Source organism: Microcaecilia unicolor, chromosome 3 (genome assembly GCF_901765095.1).
Source record: "Microcaecilia unicolor chromosome 3, aMicUni1.1, whole genome shotgun sequence".
Taxonomy (NCBI): domain Eukaryota; kingdom Metazoa; phylum Chordata; class Amphibia; order Gymnophiona; family Siphonopidae; genus Microcaecilia; species Microcaecilia unicolor.
Window position 1 is genome coordinate 184,552,934 of NC_044033.1, and position 23,631 is coordinate 184,576,564.

At 47.7% G+C, this 23,631-nt stretch overlaps 1 protein-coding gene across 1 annotated transcript in view; it reads left to right on the forward strand.

The window, feature by feature from the left end:
* Positions 1-23,631, forward strand: part of CDK2 (cyclin dependent kinase 2) — a 115,963-nt gene that overhangs the window by 62,084 nt on the left and 30,248 nt on the right. Inside the window, 1 exon segment of the mRNA XM_030196740.1 lies at positions 10,883-10,984. Within this exon segment, the coding sequence (XP_030052600.1) occupies positions 10,883-10,984 (102 nt within the window).

Here is a 23,631-nt window from a genome sequence, read left to right on the forward strand (position 1 = left end):
GCTGCTGTGTTTTGGGCGGTCTGAAGTTTCTTTATGATTTGATCCTTGCATCCCGCATAGATTCTATTACATAGATTCCATTCCATTACAACATTCTTCTACATGCATATAGACCAGTGATGGCGAACCTTTCAGAGACCGAGTGCCCAAACAGCAACCCAAAATCGAATTATTTATCGCAAAGTGCCGGTACTCATTATGGGCGGGGTCACCACATATGACTCCACCCCTATGATAGCCACACCCCTTACACCAGCCATGGCGCATATAAACAGACATCATTGAAAATATTATACTAGTATAGGAGAAAAAAATAACATTATTTTCTTCCATTATAAATCATTTCTGTAAGCTGTTACAGCTCCAGTATACCCAGTGCAAAATAAGACAGCAGATGTAAATTCTCAAATTGGACATATTCCAAACACTAAAATGAAAATGATTTTTCCTACCTTTGTTGTCTGGTGATTTTGTTTTTCTATCCATATTGGTTCTAGTCACTGATTCTGCTGCTCTCTATCTGTTCTCTTAACTCCTTTTCCAGGGCTTCCTTTCCATTTATTTCTTTACTTTCCTCATTTCGTCTTCATTTCTTGCCCTCCATCCTTGTCCAGCAACCATCCTCTCCCCTCCAGCCACAAATGTCCAGCAACCCTCCTCTCCCCCTTGCTCTCCCTCCCACCCAGCCTATGGGCGGGACCAGAGCTTGAGGGACAGAGGGGAAGGCGCGCCGAGCGAAGAACACGCGCTTCGCTGCCGACGCACGCCGCCTGAATGAACTCCGAGGAGGTACGCTTTTAAAATTTAAGAGGAGAAGGGGGGTTCCTAGTGCTGGGAGGGAGGACGGGCGGGCGGGAGGGTTGATGGTTGCTTGGTTGGTTGGAGGGAGGGCGGGCGGGAGGCAGGCCTGGTGCTGGGAGGGAGGGAGAGTGGGCGGACCAGCGATGGCACGCGTGCCAAGGGAGAGGGCTCTGCGTGCCCTCTCTGGCACGCGTGCCATAGGTTCGCCATCACTGATATAGACTGTCACTGAAATGCTTTGATGTTTCACTCATATATACTGTCATCTACCAACATTTGCTTATTTCCGATCTGATGAAGGGCAACCTTCGAAAGCTAATCAAGAAATGTATTATGTCCAATAAAAAAGGTATCATCTTATTTTCTTTTCCATGTTTTATTTTGTTTTATTTCTATTGATTAGCATTCTTCTACAAACCACATGCCCATTCTGGTGAAAGCGCACTACACACCTTGGACTGCAAGCATGCCTTAGCCTTCTATCTGGAGCGGACTGAAGCCCATAGACAATCTGCACAGGTTTTTTTGTTTTTTAATCCCAACAGGATGGGGGTAGCCATCGGCTAATGAACTTTGTCCAATTGGCTGGCAGACTGCATCTGCTTATGGCCAAGCTGGGCTGACTCTGGATGGTTGTGTCAGAGCCGTGGTTGCGTCGGTATACGCCAGCCTCTCTTGAAGAGATCTACAAGGCTGCAATGTGGTCTTCAGTCCACACATTCACATCTCACTACTGCCTTGGCAAAATACCCAACACGATAGCTGTTAGTACTGCAGAATCAGTTTGGTGTCTAGCATCTGTCGCCACCTTCCTGTGCCCATTATTTCCGTTCTAGGCTGTATCTTCACCTTCACAACCAGTGGGATTTTTTTTTTTTTTTTTTTTTTGGATTGGTTGGTTGGTTAGGCTTTGCTGTTGCAACTCCCTATTACCCTAGCATTGTTTTCGGTGAGCCTGGTAGCTAGGGATTCCTGGTTGTGAGAGATGGCCTGCCTGTCCCCAGAAAATGAAGGTACTTATGTAGGAGGTGTTCATGAGGAAGATAGGCCAATCATTCTCACAAACCCTCCCTTTTCTCCTTGGAGTTGTCTTTTTCCAGCTGTCATTAGACTGCTTGTTCTGTGCTTGCTTGTTGGGTAGGAAGGCAACTGCGCTTGCACGGTGGGATACTTTAGTTTTCCGAAGAAATAGCTATTCGTCCTTATAGTTAAATATATATGCCACAGTCTCTTTTGAGGCATCCCCTGTCCAAGGGCCCAGTGCGCCCTATCTTAAGCTGGTGATCAAGTTGCACATGATCTCTTGATACAATTTGTGCACCACCTGTGCGCGTCATTGTAGACCTTGGTTTCTGGGATGCCTCCAATTCTGATGTTTCTCCTTGTTCTATTTTCCAAATCCTCATGCTTGGAGAGCAAGTCCTATGTTACCTGCTGTATGTCTTGATTGTCTTTTTGGACTTATGCCAGGTTGCCTTCCTGCTCCTCCACACGACTCTCTACCTTATCCATGCAACCTCTGAGTTTTGCCAGATCTGCGTGGATTTCTTTAACTGCATCACACATCTTTCCCTTCAGACTTCATTTCTTCCACCCACTACCTGAGGTGGTCTTTAGTGAGGGCCTCCATCAGTTGTTCTCCAGCACTTGAGGACTGCAGCTGATGCTTTCATCTTTGGATATGCTGTCTCCAGTTGTAGAGTTTGCCACAATGTGGGTTCTCACCGCTTATTGTTCATTTGCTTGGTTATGTGTCTTAACCTCCTCAGCTTGTTTTCCCTTACCATATCTCTCCTAAGGTCGGTCTCTCCTCGTGGGGCTGGAATACAGCTGTATTGGAGTCAGGTGGAAGGCTAAAACAGGGAATTCACGCTCTGGTGCCAGAGCTTCACCCTCACACTGCCATTTTCACACCAACCAGCATTCCAAACCTTAGCTCTTAATAAACTGAAAATGTAGGTGACAGTAATTTCTTGTTTTTATGTTCAGATTCAGGGCTCTTCTGTGGTCCATCACCTGATTCTGGTGCATTTCTTAAGGGGGGAGTTCAATAAGACCATACCCCTGTTAAGAGCTGTACTTCCTCGGTGGATTTTGAATTTGGTTTTGAATGTCTTTTCAGGTCTTTGTTTCTCAAGGTACTCTTCTTGGTTCCTGTTTTGCTTGGCTCGCCACTTTTCCAAACTGCAAATCTTGTCGTACAGAGTTGCTTGTCTGATCATTTTTTGGGGGTGCGAGTCTTTTCAACTAGTACCATTGTTTCTCCCCAGGGGAAGGTCTCCCCTTTTTCACATGAATCAGGTAGACTGTGTAGGAAAGAGGCTCCTTCAAAGGCTTTCATGGCCCAGTGTTCAAGAGCCATCAAGTGCTGGAGGGTAGACAAACGTATTCTGCTAGGACACAGCTGGGTGGAGTGTTGAGCTGACTCTCAGGAAGGCATCTGTAGAGCAGTAATTTGATTTTCCTTGCATTCCTTTATGAAGCACTGCAGATTGCACATCTGAGTGGCACTGGCTGCTTCCTAACTCTAGAGGAAAAAGGGGCTTATGTGCTTCCAGTTTGTCTGAACTGATGTAGTAGAATGAAAAGGAAGGTGAAATTTTAGTCTTACCTGTTAAATTTCCTTTCCTTTAAACCTATTAGACCAGTCTAGGACCCACAGTGTACTGTTCTGCAAAAAATTATTATTATTATTATTATTTTTTTTTTTTTTTGCTTGACAGCAGAGTATCTTTTCAGTTCTCTGGTTGTGTGTGTGTGTGTGTGTATTCCCTTTTCCTTGTGTTTTGGAGATTTGGGATTTTGATTCTGGATGGATGAAAGAATTTAGTGTTCTGGTGTTTTCTGATCATATCAAGCTTTGGTATGAATTACTGGAATGGCTTTTTGGGGGGGAGGGGAGGCATAATACCTTTTATATGGCAGTGATAATGATTTATCACTCTAAAGTTCTGTTCTCTGATTCCATCTGCTTGCAAGATAGCATAAATTCATTTGTCTGTATTGGGCCAGCGTGATTCAAGGAAAGGAAATAAACAGGAAAGACTGTCACCATTGTTCTTTCAAGTTGAAAGTGTCTTTTGTCTAGATCAGTGAAACACCCACATTTTAATTTAATGTTGTCATTTATAATCTGCTTTTAAGTTCAAGGTGGAGGACAGACTGGTTTACAACGACATTGTACAATGGAACATTTTAGCATATCCTTACATATGAACAAATGTGTGTACAGTAAAACAGAATAAATGCTATCAAAATGGCCTTAACTATCAATACTCATGAACAGATAAGAGCATAAACGTTTAAGTAACATCAGAGATTGTGTATTATAGATTTTAATGTCATTGTAGTGTTTTTCCTGGGGACCAGTGAGAATTCTTTATGTACTCTATAGTGTTCTCATTTTGGTCTCTCCCATCTGTCATTGCAAGTATTATTGAGTCACCTGGCTGGGATTCATGGGCATCCATAGTGTCTTTTAATGTTTTTTAACTTGGTTAGAGAGCAAAATGTGAGATGTCTGAGAATGTGAAAATATTTCTTCGAGGACAAGCAGGCTGCTTGTTCTCACTGATGGGTGACGTCCACGGCAGCCCCTCCAATCGGAATCTTCACTAGCAAAGTCCTTTGCTAGCTCTCGCGCGCACCGCGCATGCGCGGCCGTCTTCCCGCCCGAAACCGGCTCGAGCCGGCCAGTCTTCTTTCGTCCGCACTCGGTACGGCTGTGTTTTTCGCCGTGTCGAGCCCCGGAGAGTCGACCTCGCGCGTCCTTTGTCTAATCGACGTGTTTTTTTCTTCGGAAAATATTTGTTTTCGTTCGGGAAGTGCTCCGCAAACCCCCTTGGGTTTCGTTTGCCCCTACCCGTATTTCCAGTCTTTGCCCCGGTAAGTTTTCTTTCGTCGTCGGGGTAGGCCTCTTTTCGGCCTCGGTCGAGATTTTTCTCCCTCAAAGTTTTTGGTGCTCATTTTCGTCATTTCGGATTTTGATTTCGCCGGCGTGATTTTTCCGCCCATGACATCGAAGCCTTCAAGCGGCTTCAAGAAGTGCACCCAGTGCGCCCGGGTTATCTCGCTCACTGACAGGCACGCGTCGTGTCTTCAGTGTCTGGGGGCCGAGCACCGCCCTCAGGCCTGTAGTCTGTGTTCCCTTTTGCAAAGGCGGACTCAGGTAGCGAGATTGGCCCAGTGGAACGTTTTGTTCTCGGGCTCTTCGTCGGCATCGGCACCGGGGGTATCGTGTGCATCGACGTCTTCAGCGTCCAGAGCTTCATCCTCGGCTGCCAGTGCATCGAGTAAATCGAGGCATCGGCCCTCTGCATCGGCGCCGAGACATCGGATAGCTGCATCGACGTCGGTGGTACCGGGACCTCGTCTGCTGATGTCGTCGGACAGTGGTGCATCGTCAGGAGTGCAGGTGAGGGCTGTCCATTCCCCTGCTGATGGCGGTGAGCCTTCGGGTGGGTCTCCCCCTACCCTGAGGGCTCCTGCGGTACAGCCCTCCCCGAGACCGACCTCCTTCGGCCTCGGCCCCGAGGAAGCGACGGCTGGATTCTACGTCCTCCTCGTCGGTACCGGGAAGCTCCGGTGACATGCTTCGTTCCAAGAAATCGAAGAAGCATCGTCACCGGTCCCCTTCCCGTGTCGGTACCGAGAGCTCTGGGTCGCCGAGGGAGTCGGCACCCAGCAGGCATCGGCACCGAGAGGACCGCTCACCCTCTGTTCAGGAGGTGTCGATGCGCTCCACTCTGGACAGCCCGGAACAGCCTCCTCGCCCGGAACAGGTTCTGACGTCGACGCCTGCATCGACCTCCATGCCTTTCTCTGCAGCCGCTCTGAACGAGAGCCTCCGGGCCGTTCTCCCAGAGATTCTGGGGGAGCTGTTGCGCCCTACCCCTCCGGTACCGGCGGTGCTTGCGCCTCCGGTACCGTCGAGCGTGGCGCCGGCTGGTCCATCGCCCGAGGTGAGGTCTCCGGCGCCGGTACCGCGTGCGGTGCCGGCTGCCGTCGCCTCCCAGGAAGGCTCCCCGACTACGTCGGCGGAGGGAGCTTCGCCGATGCGGGCGAGGGAGTCTACCTCTCGACGCCCCCATCGTGGACGTGGCTCCACGGAGTCGAGTCGGGCACGGTTGCAGACACAGGTCCGTGAACTTGTGTCTGACACCGAGGGTGAGGCCTCGTGGGAGGAGGAAGAAGACCCCAGATATTTCTCTGACGAGGAGTCTGAGGGTCTTCCTTCCGATCCTACTCCCGAAAGGCAGCTTTCTCCTCCTGAGAGTCTGTCTTTCGCTTCCTTTGTCCGGAAGATGTCTACGGCCATCCCCTTCCCGGTGGTTGTGGAGGACGAGCCCAGGGCTGAAATGTTTGAGCTCCTGGACTATCCTTCTCCACCTAAGGAAGCGTCCACTGTTCCCTTGCACCATGTCCTGAAAAAGACATTGCTTGCGAACTGGACAAAACCATTAACTAATCCCCACATCCCCAAGAAGATCGAGTCCCAGTACCGGATCCATGGGGACCCAGATCTGATGCGCACTCAGTTGCCTCATGATTCTGGAGTTGTGGATCTGGCCCTAAAGAAGGCTAAGAGTTCTAGGGAGCATGCTTCGGCGCCCCCGGGCAAGGACTCTAGAACCTTAGACTCCTTTGGGAGGAAGGCCTACCATTCTTCTATGCTCGTGGCCAAAATCCAGTCTTACCAGCTCTACACGAGCATACACATGCGGAACAATGTGCGGCAGTTGGCGGGCTTGGTTGATGCTCTCCCCCCTGAGCAAGCCAAGCCTTTTCAGGAGGTGGTCAGGCAGCTGAAGGCGTGCAGAAAATTCCTGGCCAGAGGGGTGTATGACACCTTTGATGTTGCGTCCAGGGCCGCTGCTCAAGGTGTGGTGATGCGCAGGCTCTCATGGCTGCGTGCCTCCGACCTGGAGAATAGAATCCAGCAGCGGATTGCGGACTCGCCTTGCCATGCGGATAACATTTTTGGAGAAAAAGTCGAACAGGTGGTAGAGCAGCTCCACCAGCGGGACACCGCATTCGACAAGTTCTCCCGCCGGCAGCCTTCAGCTTCTACCTCTACAGGTAGACGATTTTTCGGGGGAAGGAAGACTGTTCCCTACTCTTCTGGCAAGCGTAGGTACAATCCTCCTTCTCGACAGCCTGCGGCCCAGGCTAAGCCCCAGCGCGCTCGCTCTCGTCAGCAGCGTGCGACTCAGCAAGGCCCCTCGGCTCCCCAGCAAAAGCAAGGGACGAGCTTTTGACTGGCTCCAGCAGAGCATAGCCGACATCCAAGTGTCAGTGCCGGGCGACCTGCCAGTCGGAGGGAGGTTGAAAGCTTTTCACCAAAGGTGGCCTCTCATAACCTCCGATCAGTGGGTTCTCCAAATAGTCCGGCAAGGATACACCCTCAATTTGGCCTCAAAACCTCCAAATTGTCCACCGGGAGCTCAGTCTTACAGCTTCCAGCACAAGCAGGTACTTGCAGAGGAACTCTCCGCCCTTCTCAGCGCCAATGCGGTCGAGCCCGTGCCATCCGGGCAAGAAGGGCTGGGATTCTATTCCAGGTACTTCCTTGTGGAAAAGAAAACAGGGGGGATGTGTCCCATCCTAGACCTAAGGGCCCTGAACAAATATCTGGTCAAAGAAAAGTTCAGGATGCTTTCCCTGGGCACCTTACTTCCCATGATTCAGGAAAACGATTGGCTATGCTCTCTGGACTTGAAGGATGCCTACACACACATCCCGATACTGCCAGCTCACAGACAGTATCTGCGATTTCAGCTGGGCACACGTCACTTCCAGTACTGTGTGCTACCCTTTGGGCTCGCCTCTGCGCCCAGGGTGTTCACAAAGTGCTTGGCTGTAGTAGCAGCAGCACTTCGCAGGCTGGGGGTGCACGTGTTCCCATATCTCGACGATTGGCTGGTGAAGAACACGTCCGAGGCAGGAGCCCTGCAGTCCATGCAGATGACTATTCGCCTCCTGGAGCTGCTGGGGTTTGTGATAAATTACCCAAAGTCCCACCTTCTCCTGGCGCAGAGACTCGAATTCATAGGAGCTCTGCTAGATTCTCGGACGGCTCGCGCCTATCTCCCAGAGGCGAGAGCCAACAACTTGTTGTCCCTCGTCTCGCGGGTGCGAGCGTCCCAGCAGATCACAGCTCGGCAGATGTTGAGATTGCTGGGCCACATGGCCTCCACAGTTCATGTGACTCCCATGGCCCGCCTTCACATGAGATCTGCTCAATGGACCCTAGCTTCCCAGTGGTTTCAGGCTGCTGGGGATCTAGAAGACGTGATCCACCTGTCCACGAGTTTTCTCAAATCCCTGTATTGGTGGACGATTTGCTCCAATTTGACTCTGGGACGTCCTTTCCAAATTCCTCAGCCACAAAAAGTGCTGACCACGGATGCGTCTCTCCTGGGATGGGGAGCTCATGTCGATGGGCTTCACACCCAAGGAAGCTGGTCCCTCCAGGAACGCGATCTACAGATCAATCTTCTGGAGTTGCGAGCGATCTGGAACGCTCTGAAGGCTTTCAGAGATCGGCTGTCCCACCAAATTATCCAAATTCAGACAGACAACCAGGTTGCCATGTACTATGTCAACAAGCAGGGGGGCACCGGATCTCGCCCCCTGTGTCAGGAAGCCGTCAGCATGTGGCTCTGGGCTCGCCGTCAAGGCATGGTGCTCCAAGCCACATATCTGGCAGGCGTAAACAACAGTCTGGCCGACAGGTTGAGCAGGATTATGCAACCTCACGAGTGGTTGCTCAACTCCCGAGTGGTGCGCCAGATCTTCCAAGCGTGGGGCACCCCCTTGGTGGATCTCTTCGCATCTCGAGCAAACCACAAAGTCCCTCAGTTCTGTTCCAGGCTTCAGGCCCCCGGCAGACTGGCATCGGATGCCTTCCTCCTGGATTGGGGGGAGGGCCTGCTGTATGCTTATCCTCCCATTCCTCTGGTGGGGAAGACTTTGTTGAAACTCAAGCAAGACCGAGGCACCATGATTCTGATTGCTCCTTTTTGGCCGCGTCAGATCTGGTTCCCTCTTCTTCTGGAGTTATCCTCCGAAGAACCGTGGAGATTGGAGTGTTTTCCGACCCTCATCACGCAGGACGAAGGGGCTCTTCTGCATCCCAGCCTCCGGTCCCTGGCTCTCACGGCCTGGATGTTGAGAGCGTAGACTTTGCCTCTTTGGGTCTGTCAGAGGGTGTCTCCCGCATCTTGCTTGCTTCCAGGAAAGATTCCACTAAGAGGAGTTACTTCTTTCTATGGAGGAGGTTTGCCGTCTGGTGTGACAGCAAGGCCCTAGATTCTCGCTCTTGTCCTACACAGACCCTGCTTGAATACCTTCTGCACTTGTCTGAGTCTGGTCTCAAGACCAACTCTGTAAGGGTTCACCTTAGTGCAATAAGTGCATACCATTACCGTGTGGAAGGTAAGCCGATCTCAGGACAGCCTTTAGTTGTTCGCTTCATGAGAGGTTTGCTTTTGTCAAAGCCCCCGTCAAGCCTCCTACAGTGTCATGGGATCTCAATGTCGTTCTCACCCAGCTGATGAAACCTCCTTTTGAGCCACTGAATTCCTGCCATCTGAAGTACTTGACCTGGAAGGTCATTTTCTTGGTGGCAGTTACTTCAGCTCGTAGAGTCAGTGAGCTTCAGGCCCTGGTAGCCCAGGCCCCTTACACCAAATTTCATCATAACAGAGTAGTCCTCCGCACTCACCCTAAGTTCTTGCCAAAGGTCGTGTCGGAGTTCCATCTGAACCAGTCAATTGTCTTGCCAACATTCTTTCCCCGTCCTCATTCCTGCCCTGCTGAACGTCAGCTGCACACATTGGACTGCAAGAGAGCATTGGCCTTCTACCTGGAGCGGACACAGCCCAACAGACAGTCCGCCCAATTGTTTGTTTCTTTGATCCCAACAGGAGGGGAGTGGCTGTGGGGAAACGCACCATATCCAGTTGGCTAGCAGATTGCATTTCCTTCACTTACGCCCAGGCGGGGCTGGCTCTTGAGGGTCATGTCACGGCTCATAATGTTAGAGCCATGGCTGCGTCGGTAGCCCACTTGAAGTCAGCCTCCATTGAAGAAATTTGCAAAGCTGCGACGTGGTCATCTGTCCACACATTCACATCTCATTACTGCCTGCAGCAGGATACCCGACGCGACAGTCGCTTCGGGCAGTCAGTTCTTCAGAACCTGTTTGGGCTTTAGGATCCAACTCCACCCCCCGAGGGCCCTGTTTGTTCTGTTCCAGGCTACACTCTCAGTTAGTTGGTAAATTTTTTAGGTCAATCTCAGTTATGTCCTCGCCGTTGCGAGGCCCAATTGACCATGGTGGTTGTTTTGAGTGAGCCTGGGGGCTAGGGATACCCCATCAGTGAGAACAAGCAGCCTGCTTGTCCTCGGAGAAAGCGAATGCTACATACCTGTAGAAGGTATTCTCCGAGGACAGCAGGCTGATTGTTCTCACAAACCCGCCCGCCTCCCCTTTGGAGTTGAGTCTTCCCTTGTATCTCTTTTGCTACATACGAGACTGGCCGGCTCGAGCCGGTTTCGGGCGGGAAGACGGCCGCGCATGCGCGCGAGAGCTAGCAAAGGACTTTGCTAGTGAAGATTCCGATTGGAGGGGCTGCCGTGGACGTCGCCCATCAGTGAGAACAATCAGCCTGCTGTCCTCGGAGAATACCTTCTACAGGTATGTAGCATTCGCTTTACAAGACACAGTATATATTTTTTGTTTCCTTAATTTTATTCTAATTTATAATACATAAGGGCTCATTTTCAAAGCACTTAGACTTATAAAAAAATTCCATAGGTTACTATGAGGCATATTTTCAAAGCACTTTGGGAGGCTAAGTTCCATAGGTTTCTATGGAACTTTGGGAGGCTAAGTGCTTTGAAAATGAGCTTGTATGTAAGTTTGTAAGTCTAATTGTTTTGAAATTACACCACATAGTATTGCATCAAATAAAGGTTAGGTTTTTGTATAATCTATTTCATAGTATATTAGCAAATAGAATACAAGTTAATAGAAGTCATTTTTGATATTTCATTTTTCCTCTCATGTCCTTTCCAGGTAGTCACTCTGTGGTACCGAGCTCCAGAAATCCTTTTGGGATGCAAATATTATTCAACCGCCGTTGACATTTGGAGTTTAGGTTGCATCTATGCAGAAATGGTACATCAAGCCTCTGTATGCTTTCCATTATACACATTTACTACTTTTATTTATTTATTTATTGCATTTGTATCCCACATTTTCCCACCTCTTTGCAGGCTCAATGTGGCTTACAATATATCGTGGATACTGGAAGTGTGAAGAGAGTAGACATTTGGTGTTACAGAGGATTAGGTTTCATGGTAATGTAATACATAATAATAAGAGAGAAAAAGAAAGAAGAACGGAAAAAAAAAACAGAGGGCATTAATTTACATTCAGGGTATATGTGGGAACTATGCTCAACTTCCTCATTAGAAATAGTTTGAGGCCACAGAAACAGATTTGGAAAATGTTGGTGAATAAATTGAGACGTGCTGGCACCTTTCTCCTCTTGCACTGGCTCCCTTTCTAGTCCTTTCTTCCTCCAAGCATGTCATTATTCTTTCTTAGCGAGCTTCTCTTTGCCTCATCTGAGGCAGATGATCTCCACTCTGCCACAACTGCTAAGGCAGACCTGGTCTCCTCCTTCCTATGTTGCACCACTTTGTTTCTTTGAGACACTCAGCTGAAATTTGCAGCAACTTGGCTTCACCTCTTCTTGTGCCACTTTATACTGTTCTGTACTCATAAGCAAACCTTTGCGTACATATATTTAAAAAAAGCATTATTTTTTCCAGTTCCTGGTTATATTTAAACCTCTCACCAACATATTTTTTCATACATAACAAACAGGTCTATAATAATGTTTGTATAGCACTAACAACTGTATACTGTGTTTGACACAGTGCACAGTCTCTAATAAAACAAACATACAGAGGAAACACACGGGGGAGGGATGAGAGAAGCAGACCAGTGGTTTAACAGTGGGATCAGCCACAACAAATTAAATCTAATGAAAGTCTGCAGTAACTCAAGACGTGGTAACCTTGATTAGTGAATTTGCCCTATTCTCTGAGGAGAAGCAGGCCTCCTTAACTTGAGAATAATGTAGATGCTTCTAGCAGTGTCGCACCACACGTGCGCTAGTGCCTTTCCGCCTGATAAGCGAGCGGAGTTCCTCTAGTCTTGTTTTTCCGCAGAGCTGAGAGGACGCATTTGTGTATTCTCTCTTCACACTGTACTGTTTTTTTGCAAAGTGCCTTCCCATGTGGTTTTATTTTACATAAGAACATAAGTGTTGCCATACTGGGACAGATGAAAGTCCATCAAGCCCAGTATCCAGTTTCCAACAGTGGTCAATTCAGGTTAGAAGTATCTGGCAAGATCCCAAAACAGTAAAATAGATTTTATGCTGCTTATCCTTGAAATAAGCAGTGGATTTTCCCCAAGTCCTTTTTTTTTTTTTTTAATTTGCATGAAGTCTTTATTAAACAAGTGTACAAAACAGAGTTGCATCAGTTACAAAAAGAATGGTATATTAATGTTTATATAATACTTTAACACATGAACAAAAAGCACACCCCTTGTCTACATCTGTGACAATCATATTCTAACCTCTGTTTACTTCAAAAGTTTTTTGAAAAAAATTTTTTTTAGTACATTTTATCTCCCTCCCTCACCCCACCCCTTCCTTCTTACCCACCCTCCCGTCCCCCCAGATTGCCTATTAACTTAACTGTACAGAGCGATTCCGTTTTACTGTCACATTACATTCTTTGCACAGGTTTTTGAAAAGTGTTTCCATATCGATTGCCATTTACTCATCTGGTGTTTTCTTTCAGCTAACAGCCTCTCCATCTCACACACATAACTCAGTTTGCTATGCCATTTTGTAATTGGTGGGACCCTCACCTGTTTCCAATGAGAGGCAATTACAATTCTGGCAACCCCCGTGGCCTGCTGCACCAGGACTTGCTGATTTTTTCTTTAGGCCTGGGGGTTTTACAGAAAAAAGGAAGAATTCAGGAGCCCACGGAATGGGGCATCCCACCCACTGCTGCAGCCTGGACTATGGACTGATTTCCAGAATGCTCTAACTTTTGCACAACTCCACCACACGTGTCCCATGGTCCCTCTTTGTCCACACCCCCTCCAGCACTGTCCCGAAGACCCCGGGAATATGCGCCGGAGACGATCCGGAGTGAGGTACCACTTGAATAATACTTTTACTGCATTTTCCTTGAACGGGACATGAGTAGACACACCCACCGCTTGTCGTTCAATTCTCTCCCACTCGGGCTCCCCCAGGGCCACCCAATTTCTTTCGCCCAGCTCTTCCTGTGTAAGGTGTAGCTGGGGGCCTGTGCTGTAATACTTCGGTATAGACGACTGATCAAGCCCCAGGGCGAAGCAAATTTTTCGCAAATTTCCTCCAAACATAACCTGTCCCTTTTTAGTACCTGGCTTACTGCCTCAGTTTTAAGGAAGTGAGTTAATTGGTGATAAGCACACTCGTCCCCGTCCCATATGGAGTACCTATTCTTCAGCGTCTGAAAGAGGAGCACCGAGTCCTCCTCAAACATTTGACCCCATGTGCTCAAGCCTTCCGTGGACCACCTTTGAAATACTCCTGCTTCATTCCCTGGCAGAAACAGAGGATTGAATGCTATAGGAGCCATGCGTGTTAGTACACAGCGCCCTTTTGGAAACAGACTGTCCCAATAGTGAAGAGTGACACCTATGGACGGGCACATTCCTTCCCAAAGTACTCTAAAGGTCTTAGGAAGCCACATAAGTGACCCCAACGGCCTCGTCCCCAATGAGTGTTGTTCCAAATACACCCATTGTCTATCTGGGTAATTTTGGTACCATTCAATTGCAGCTTTCCCCTGGACAGCCCTGTAATACCATATGAGGTTTGGTTTACCCAATCTCCCTTTTCTCTTATCCTGATAAAGGAGCTGACGTGTTAGCCGCGGCCGCTTGCCTGCCCAGACGAATCGCATAGTAGAGTCCTGCATTGATGCAAGATATCGCCTGGGCTCCATTACAGGCAACGCTTGAAATAAATATAGCAAGCGTAGCAACACGTTCATCTTAACAGTGGCTATCCTACCAAACCACGAAACTTCCTGTTCCCCCCATCTTTCCAAATCTGCTTTGATGTTACTAATCAGTCCCTTATAGTTAGCCTCCAGTAACTCATAGAGGTTAGAAGTGATATTCACCCCCAGGTATTTGATTCGCTTTTTGGCCCATCTAAATGTAAAGGTCTCCTTCAGGGTCTCTACTGTTTCCGCCGGGAGTGTGATATTCAAAGCCTCCGACTTTGTCATGTTAATATTCATCTATTAGGCGTATAAGATTTGGAAATGTTGCCTCAGGACGAGTTACATATAATAGAATATTGCCTCAGGACGAGTTACATATAATAGAATATCATCCGCAAAAAGAGCCATTTTATGTATTCTATCAGCCACCCGGGCCCCAGCGACACCCTGGTCTAACCGTACCTTAGAAGCAAAAGGTTCCATAACCATAGCGAACAGGAGAGGGGATAGCGGGCATCCCTGTCTGGTTCCCCTATGCAACTTAAACAGTTCCGAGTTGCTTCCGTTAACCCTGACACATGCTTGGGGGGATTCATAAAGTGCTTGGATCCATCTCCTGAATTGCACTCCAAACCCCATGGCCTCCAGGACCTTATACATGAAGGGCCAGTGGACCCTATCAAAAGCTTTTTCTGCATCCAAACTAAGGAGACACAGAGGTCTCTGATTTTTCTTTGCTGGGAACATAAGGTCCAATGTACGCCTGATATTATCCGTGGCCTTGCGGTGTGACACAAACCCGACCTGATCGGGATGTATAAATGTCGGCATCAACGGTGTTAATCTATTCGCCAACACTTTAGCCAATATTTTGAAATCTGCATTCAAGACCGAAATAGGCCTATACGAACCACAATCAATCGGATCTTTATTGGGCTTGGGCAGCACCGCAATCCACGCCTCCATCATTGAGGATGGCAAGTTTCCCCCCTCGCCTACTTGGTTAAACAAGTGCGCAAGGAGTGGTGCCAACTCTGGTGCAAATTTCCTATAAAATTAGTTTGGGAGTCCGTCTAGACCTGGTGACTTGCAGGATGGCAAGCTGCGGATGGCCTCTTGTACCTCAAGTGGGGTAACTGGCTTATCTAACATTCCCCGATGGTGATCCGTCAGTCTTGAGAGCTCACCATCAGCCAAATAGATGTCAATAGTCTCCGAGGGAGGAGCAATCTCCTGAGCATATAATGCTTGATAGTATTCCCCAAAACGTTTACGAATAAGAGCTGAATCACATAACACCCGGTCTTTTCCATCGCGTACCTGCTTTACCGTTTGGTCAACTTTTTGTCTTTTTAACTTTATTGCTAGAAAACGTCCGGCCTTGTTGGCAAACTCATATGTTCCCACCCTGAACCTCTCCTGTCCCAGGCTAAGTTGCTCCGAGTAAATTGAATCTAGCATCATCCTCTCTCCATGCAACTGATGCCAAATCTGAGAGGACCTATTTACCTTGTGTTGACCCTCCAACACTTGTATTCGCTCCAGACATCTCTTTATTTGTAGCTTACGTGCCCGTGAACGTTTACTAGCAAGTTTTAAAAAGTAGCCCCTGGAGACCGCCTTCATTGCATCCCACACTGTAGTTAAGGATGGGCCTGAGTCCATATTAAATTCCAAATACGCTTTCAACATTTTCCTATAACCCTCTGCCACCTCCTGTTCCTGCAATAGGCTAGTATTTAAGGTCCATCTCTTATCCTTTAGTTCTGTTCTTATATTCGGCAAGGTAACCCACACAGGAGCATGATCAGAGAGTGTAACATTACCTATTCCTGCTGTTGGCCCCCTTTCTACCAGCGATACATCTACAAATATGTAGTCAATGCGCGAGTAGGAATCGTGCACTTGAGAATGATATGTATAATCTCTGTCCGCCATATGTGTCAGTCTTCACAAGTCTAGGGTACCTAAGGAATAAGCCAGACAGTCCAAGGCTAGTGCCTCTTTTTTCCCCTCCGTTTTAGTAGCTCCTGTTCTGTCTATGCCAGGGTTTATGACCGCATTAAAGTCACCCCCCAGTATTAATGACCCCTGCGCAAATATTGCTAGAGAATTCTTCACCTTGGTAAAGAACTCTGCCTGTCCGCTATTGAGGGCATATACAGATGCTATCGTTAAGTCAACCTGATCGATTTGGACATGCAAAAATATAAACCGCCCTCCCGGGTCCTTCTTAACCTGCATTACCTTTGCCCCTACTGCTGAATGAAACAATATGGCCACCCCACTTTTTTTGGAGGCCTCAGAAGAGGCACAGTAGACCCCAGGGTATCCCGGGCAGGAGAGAAGTCTTTCATGTTTACGTCTGAAGTGTGTCTCCTGCAAAAGAACCACGTGTGGCTTCAGGTGTTGTAACTCTTTATAGAGCTTCTGCCTTTTTTGTGGCATATTCAGGCCCTTAACATTGTAAGATAATATCTTAAACTCTGCACTCATTACTCACAGCATGAATTGCTTACAGCTATGATGTTCATCAAAAACCTTTCATCCCTATATACATTACAGTCAGAACTTGAAAACACATCTATCCCCCAGCCCCACCCTTTTTTACCCGTATCCCACTCTCCCGCTCCTAGTTGCATCCAGCTCTCCTCACGCATTCTCTCCCCCCTACCTTCCCCGTTTCCCTTCCCCCCTCAGGACCTTCCCTACTCCTTCCTCCCACCAGACAGTGCCACAAACACCGAATGGGTTCCCCGGAGAAAACAACCCACCGACCAGATAGACCACCCCTCCCGTCTCCCGCACAGATCACACATCCCCATCCTATTGATCCTTTAGCACATTATATCATTCACCCGCAACACCTCTACCCCTTATTGTAACTATTACCCCTTGATCATTATCAAGCTGCCAAGCCACTTAAGTAATCCCAATGCATTTGCATTATAAACTCTAGTAAAGTCAACCGGAGCACAAACCAACTCAGGTCCCTTGCTTCGGAGCATTCTGACCCACTCGTTTCCATTTCTGCAGTCTGGCTTTCGTAGAAGGTGCTATCCCCGCTGTGGCCACCGGCTGTTGGGGTCAAGCCTGCTTCGTGTAGACTCTGCCACGCTTCAGAGACCCGGCGAGATACCGGAGTTGCCTGCCCTTAATTCAAAGCAAACAGCAAAAGGGAAGCTCCAGCGATGAGCAATCTTCTCCTTAGTCAGGATCTCTAGGACAGGTTTCATTGCTCTTCTCTGTGCCAGCGTATAAAGTGATAAGTCTTGAAATACAGCAGCCCTCGCTTCTTTGTATTCCAACGTGTTTAGCTGATGAGCCCGCTGCCAGATCCGCTCCTTGAGTACAAAGGACGTGAAGCACACAATTATATCTCTGGGTCTGTTCACCATTGTTTTGCCCAGTGCACGATGTGCCCGGTCTATCTCCAGCTCTCCGGGGGCATAGCTCTCTCCCATTATTTGCTCACATAAAGTGTGCACAATAGTTGAAACATCTTCACCGCCACCATTTTCCGCTACACCCCGGAATCTCAAATTATGCCTGCGCCCTCTGTTTTCAAGATCATCCATCTTATATTGGATGTCTTCGGCTTGCTCAGCCAGTTGATTAACACACGTTTCCAGCGCCACATAGGCTTCCGCCTGTTCATCGGCCCGCTCCTCCAATGCCACCACGCGGCCTCCCAGTTCGTGCATGTCGAGGCTGATGGAATCCACATGTTCCAGGATCTCCAACCTGGAAGCCTTGATTTCCTCGCGTATTGCCTCCAGACATTTTGCTAGGTCTTTTGGGGGGCTTTTCTTTTTGCGGGCTGTGCTTCGCTGCTCCGCATGAGATGACGCTGTGTCGGAGTCAGATGACTGTCTCAGCTCAGGGGACGCATGGCGCGAAAGGCCTTTCGCCAACTGCCTAGCCGAATGGCGCTCTCCCGTGACTGCGACGTTGGCGCTTTGCTCATTTTATTTTTCGGGTTATGCTACCGCTTCCACACATGCAGTCACTGATGTTGCGGCGGGGCGCTACGGAGAACAGCTCGATATTGGCGGGAAGTGCGGGAGCTAAAATTTTAGGCAGCCATCTAGCCTCGTGACATCACTATCCTCTCCCGTCCCCAAGTCCTTTTTATAATTAACTTAGTGACTTGCTCTTTAAGGAAGTTATCAAAAAACCTTTTTTTAAACCCTTGCTAAGCTAACTGTTTTTACCACTTCTCTGGCAACAAAGTCATTAATTACACATTGAGTGAAGAAATATTTTCGCCAATTGTTTTAAATTTAGCCTACGACGGAGCTTCTTTGCTTGCCCCCTAGTCCTAGTATTTTGGAAAGAGTACAAAGCGATTCACGCCACACATTCCTTTCCACTCTTAGTTTATAGACATCTATCATATCTTCCCTCAGGGCCGCCTCCTCTCCAAGATAAGAGCCCTAGCCGCTTTAGGCCTTGCCTCATAGGAAAGTCGTATCATCCCCTTTATCATTTTTGTCGCCCTTCTCTGTACCTTCTAATCCCACTATATCTTTTTTGATATGTGGTGACCAGAACTGCACACAGTATTCTTTTTTATTTTTTTTTTTTTTTATTTATACATTTTTCAATACCATACAGAGCCATTTACAACATTGTTCAGTTCCATTTTGAATTTGTTGTAACCTATCAACCATAAACTTTAACTTGAACATTCAAAATCTTCGTCTGCAATCAAATATAGAAACCTCATCCTCTTTTCCTCCTCCCCCACCCCCTCCCCACCCCTAAGTCTGTGTGTCTGAATTATTCGTGGCCATGTTATTGGACAACCATGTAGTATACAAGTCCCAATTTGTATGGTATTGAGCAATTTGACCACTGCGCGCAATGCAGTGAGTTTAGACATTAGCTGAATGGATCTCAATTTTTCTATAACCATGGGTAGTTCAGATAGTCGTGGTTTTTTCCACGACGCTGCTAGGACCATCTTTCCCGATACAAACACCTGGGTGGCAAACCGATGGATATGGATTTAGTTCCTGGCGGCTTAAAGTGTAGCAGGCAGGTGTCTAGTTTCATAGGGTATTCTATATCTGTCACTTTATGCACCAAGTCCACTATTTTTTCCCAATACCTTTGTGCATATTTACATGTCCACCATATGTGATGCATATCTCCCACCTCCCCACATTGTCGCCAACAGAGATCAGAGCCCGATTTAAACATATTGACCAGGCGGCTAGGGGTGTAGTACCAATTATATAAAATCTTGTGCCCATTCTCCATCATTGCACTGGATATTGATACTCTTAATAGGGATCTAAAAGCTTGTGCCCACTGTTTAGGTTCATAAGTGACCCCTATTGCCTTTTCCCTTTTTTTGTGTAGTGTTCCACCGGTTGGGAGTGGGCCAGTAAGGCTCTATATTCCTTGATATACTACCCCCTGTCCTCCACCTCCCATTAACCCTTTTTCCAGCGTTGTTTCAACTAAACTAAGCTCCTCCCTTGCTTTACGGTGGATAAAGTCTCGCACCTGGTAGTATTGGAAGGCCTGAAGAGGTGAAAGCCCATGTTCCTGACTTAACACTCGGAAGGTAGGAACGTGCCCCTCCTCACACATTTGCCCCAATTCCCGCAGACCCATGGTTTCCCATTCCTCATAGGCCGTGTCTAATGCTCCTGGTCCGAATTGAGGGGTATATCTAAGGAATGCATGTTTAAAGTATATCCTCCCTGGGAAAAACTTCTCCCTAACCTTATACCAGGTGTTCAGTGGCCACTGAATCAAAGATGGACTTTTTCTTATCTCTTTCAATTGTTTCGGTAGCCATGGTATTGCCCCAAGTGGGAATGGTTCTAGCCAGCTCTGTTCTATACGGGCCCATATCTTCCCCTTATCCTGCAGCCAGATCACTAAGATTCGTAAGTGTGTTGCAGAATAATATTCCCGAAATGCAGGGACCCCCATACCCCCCTTATCTCTCAATTGACACAACGTCTCCGCTGTACCCGGGGCGGCCTTTTTCTCCAAAATAAATGAAACACCTTTCTCTGCAAACCCCGGAAGAAATCGTCTGGTATTTTAATTGTAAGGCCATGAATAGGTATAGAAGCTTCGGGAGGACGATCATTTTGATAGCATTGATCCTTCCCATCCATGATAATGTTAAGCCCTCCCATCTCACTAGCTTCCGAAACAGATCTTGTGCCTTCGCTGGGAAGTTACTTTTAAAGACTTCCTCCAGGCTTCGAGGTATATTGACCCCCAGATATCTTATGTATTTACTGGCCCATTTATAGGGGAACTGGAGCTTCAGCTGGTCTAGTTGATTACTGGGCATATTTATTTCCAACACCTCGGATTTGTCAAAGTTTATTTTAAAACCCGAAACGGCCCCATAGGCCTGCATTTCTTCTCCGATCTTTGGAAAAGCTGATAGGGGGTCTTTTAAGATAAGCAGGATATCATCTGCAAAAAAGGAGTATTTTAGTCTCAATCCCTCCCCCTCTCATACCTCGGATTCCAGGGTTTGATCTAATTTTAGCTGCTAAGGGCTTCATCACCAGAGCAAAGAGCAGTGGCGATAGTGCACAACCCTGCCTAGTGCCTCTATGTAGAGAGAAGGGGGGGATAAGACCCCATTGACTCGCACCGCTGCCCTCGGGGTTTTATATATTAAATGTAACCATTCTGCAAATCTCCCCCCAATACCCGCCTTCTTTAGTACTGCAAAAAGAAATGGCCAGCTGACCCGGTCGAAGGCCTTTTCAGCGTCCAAAGATAGTATACACATGGGGGTGTTAGTGATTTGTGCCCCTTGGATTACCTGCAAAGTTCTTCTTATGTTATCAAAAGTTTGGCGGTTCTGCACGAATCCAGCCTGGTCTTCGTGAGTAAGCAGGGGGAGAAATTTCTGCAATCTAGTGGCCAAAAGTTTTGTAAATATTTTGTAATCTACCCCCAGTAGCGAGATAGGTCTATAAGAGCTACATATGAGGGGATCCTTGCCTGGTTTGGGCAACACTGTAATTGTTGCCGTGTTCCAGGTCGGCGGTAGGCCTGTGCCCTCATCTATGAAGTTGAAAACTTTCACCAGGAGGGCAGACAGTATCTTCCCAAAGGTCTTATAAAACTTATTAGTGAACCCGTCTGGTCCCGGAGCTTTATTAAGAGACAGTCCCTTGATTGTCTGCTCCACTTCTTCGGCCGTAATGGGGCTACCTAATATTTGATCAGCACCTTCTGGGAGTATAGGGAAGTCTATCCCTGCTAAAAAAAATTGGCTGCCTCCTCAGGGTTCTGTTCTGACGTGTAAAGCTTTTATAGAATCCCAAAAAGGCCGACTCCAGAACTCATGATCAGAATGCATCGTCCCTCCCTCGTCTCGTAGCCCCCCAGTCATATTTCTGTTGGCATGTTGTTTTAATTTGTGGGCTAGTAATCTACTTGGTTTTTTGCCAAATTCAGAATATGACTGGCGCACCCTTTGTAATTTTTCAGAGATATCCGCTAGTTCAAGATCGTGTAGTTGCGATCGTAGATCATGAGCCTGAGTTGTAAGATTCGCAAGGTCTGAGCTCTCCCCCCCCACTGCAAGAGTGCCTCTGTCTTAGCCAATTGCTGACGAATGTCATTCTCCTTTGCACATCGAGCTTTCCATACCCGTGATCTTAGAGTTATTAAATGGCCCCTTATTACTGCTTTAAGACCTTCCCACAAAACCGTTGGAGAAACTTCTCCATTATCATTGAAGTTAATATAGTCTTTAATGGACTGTTCCACTTGAGATAAGTTGCTTGGATCAGCCATAACGCGTCATCAAGACGCCAGGGGGGGTCTCGGCCTTTTGGGTCTCACTCCACGGAGCTGCAATATCACCGGGGAGTGATCAGACCAGGTGCGAGGGAGTATTTGCAGGGAGTCAGCTCGGCCCAAGAGAGAGGCATCTCCTAGCCACATATCTATCCTAGATGAAGTGTGGTGCACTGTTGAAAAGTGTGTATAAGTGCGCTCCGTAGGGTTATCCCTACACCAGTAATCTATCAACTGCCAGCGTGTAAGGAATTCTTGGAGTTTCCGCCTATCTTGCCTAGCATAGGCTATCCTGGTCGTGGAATTATCTAAACATGGGTTCACTGTGAGGTTAAAGTCTCCTCCAATAGCAAGGATCCCTCAATACATAGTAACGTAGTAGATGACGGCAGAAAAAGACCTTGCGCGGTCCATCCAGTCTGCCCAACGATAAACTCACATGTGCTACTTTTTGTGTATACCTTACCTTGATTTGTACCTGTCCTTTCCGGGCACAGACCGTATAAGTCTGCCCAGCACCATCTCCGTCTCCTGCCACCGGCTTTGCCACCCAATCTCGTCTAAGCTCCTTAGGATCCATTCCTTCTGAGCAGGATTCCTTTATGTTTATCCCACGCATGTTTGAATTCCGTTACCGTTTTCGTTTCCACCACCTCCCGCGGGAGGGCATTCCAAGCATCCACTACTCTCTCCGTGAAAAATACTTCCTGACATTTTTCTTGAGTCTGCCCCCCCTTCAATCTCATTTCATGTCCTCTCGTTCTACTGCCTTCGCATCTCCGGAAAAGGTTCGTTTGCAGATTAATACCTTTCCTAATGAGCAGTTGGTCTAGTTCTTCATGATGTACATTGGGTCCATAGATATTTGGCCTGTTAATTCAAAGACTATGAGTAGGTATCTCCCTTTTTTATCTTTTATCACTTTCCTTATCCCCCAGGGCTTAGTACCACGGAACACAATTAATACTCCCTTGCTTTTCGTATTGTCATTGCTAGATGCAAAGTGGATAATTGGGTATTGCTTATGGCTACACAGGTATTCATAACGCGGTTTGAGGCGGGTCTCCTGTATAAAGCCAACATCTATCTGTAATCTGAACAGCTCCCGGAATAGCAACTGCCTTTTCCTGGGGATGTTCAGCCCTCTTACATTCAGCAACATACATTTGAAATCACCCATAATCTTATAGTGTTGGTGTGTCTTCTCTCATGTCCCTTTTTACCCATTGGTCATTTTTCCCTGATAAGTCCATTTCCCTTGTCACACAGAACTGTTTCCCACCCACCCCCTCCATCCCCTTAGTAATCCCCTCCCCCCCTCCCCGAGTACCCCTAGCACATATATAACACCCCATGGAATACCAACGGGTGTCTACGTAGGGAGGAAGAAGCAGCCGCCCCGCTGTCTACTCACCCCACAGAGTTGTCTCAACTAGCGCTATTTTTATCAAGCGCTGGATATTACCTTAACTTAAGCAACTTATTCAACATCAGTAACTATAAGTCCAACTTTTCTCTGACTTTTGAGTCTAATTGTTCTCAGGTGATTCACGCAGCTGATTGCTGGCGTTGTAGTCTCCTAGGGCCTTCCCCCACTCTCTGCCATTTTGGTGGCAGGGACCGGGAGTTGTTTTTCTTCTCGGGGCCTGTATCTCTCCTCTCTTCCGGCTGTACTGTCTCTGGGCAAATAGCTCTTGCTTCCTCAATAGATTTTATCTGGTGCATAGTCCCGTCTTTATAAAAGGCTAATGCAAAAGGGTGTCTCCATCTGTATTGAATTTTGAGTTCTCTCAGATGTCTAGTGAATGGTTTCAGATCTGCCCTCCGCTTCAGTGTCATGGCTGCCAGGTCTTGATATACTTCAATAGCATAGGAGTCCCATTTAAAGTCTGGGGTCTGACGAGCCATTTTTAGCACCTGTTCCTTAAGTTTGAAGCTGGA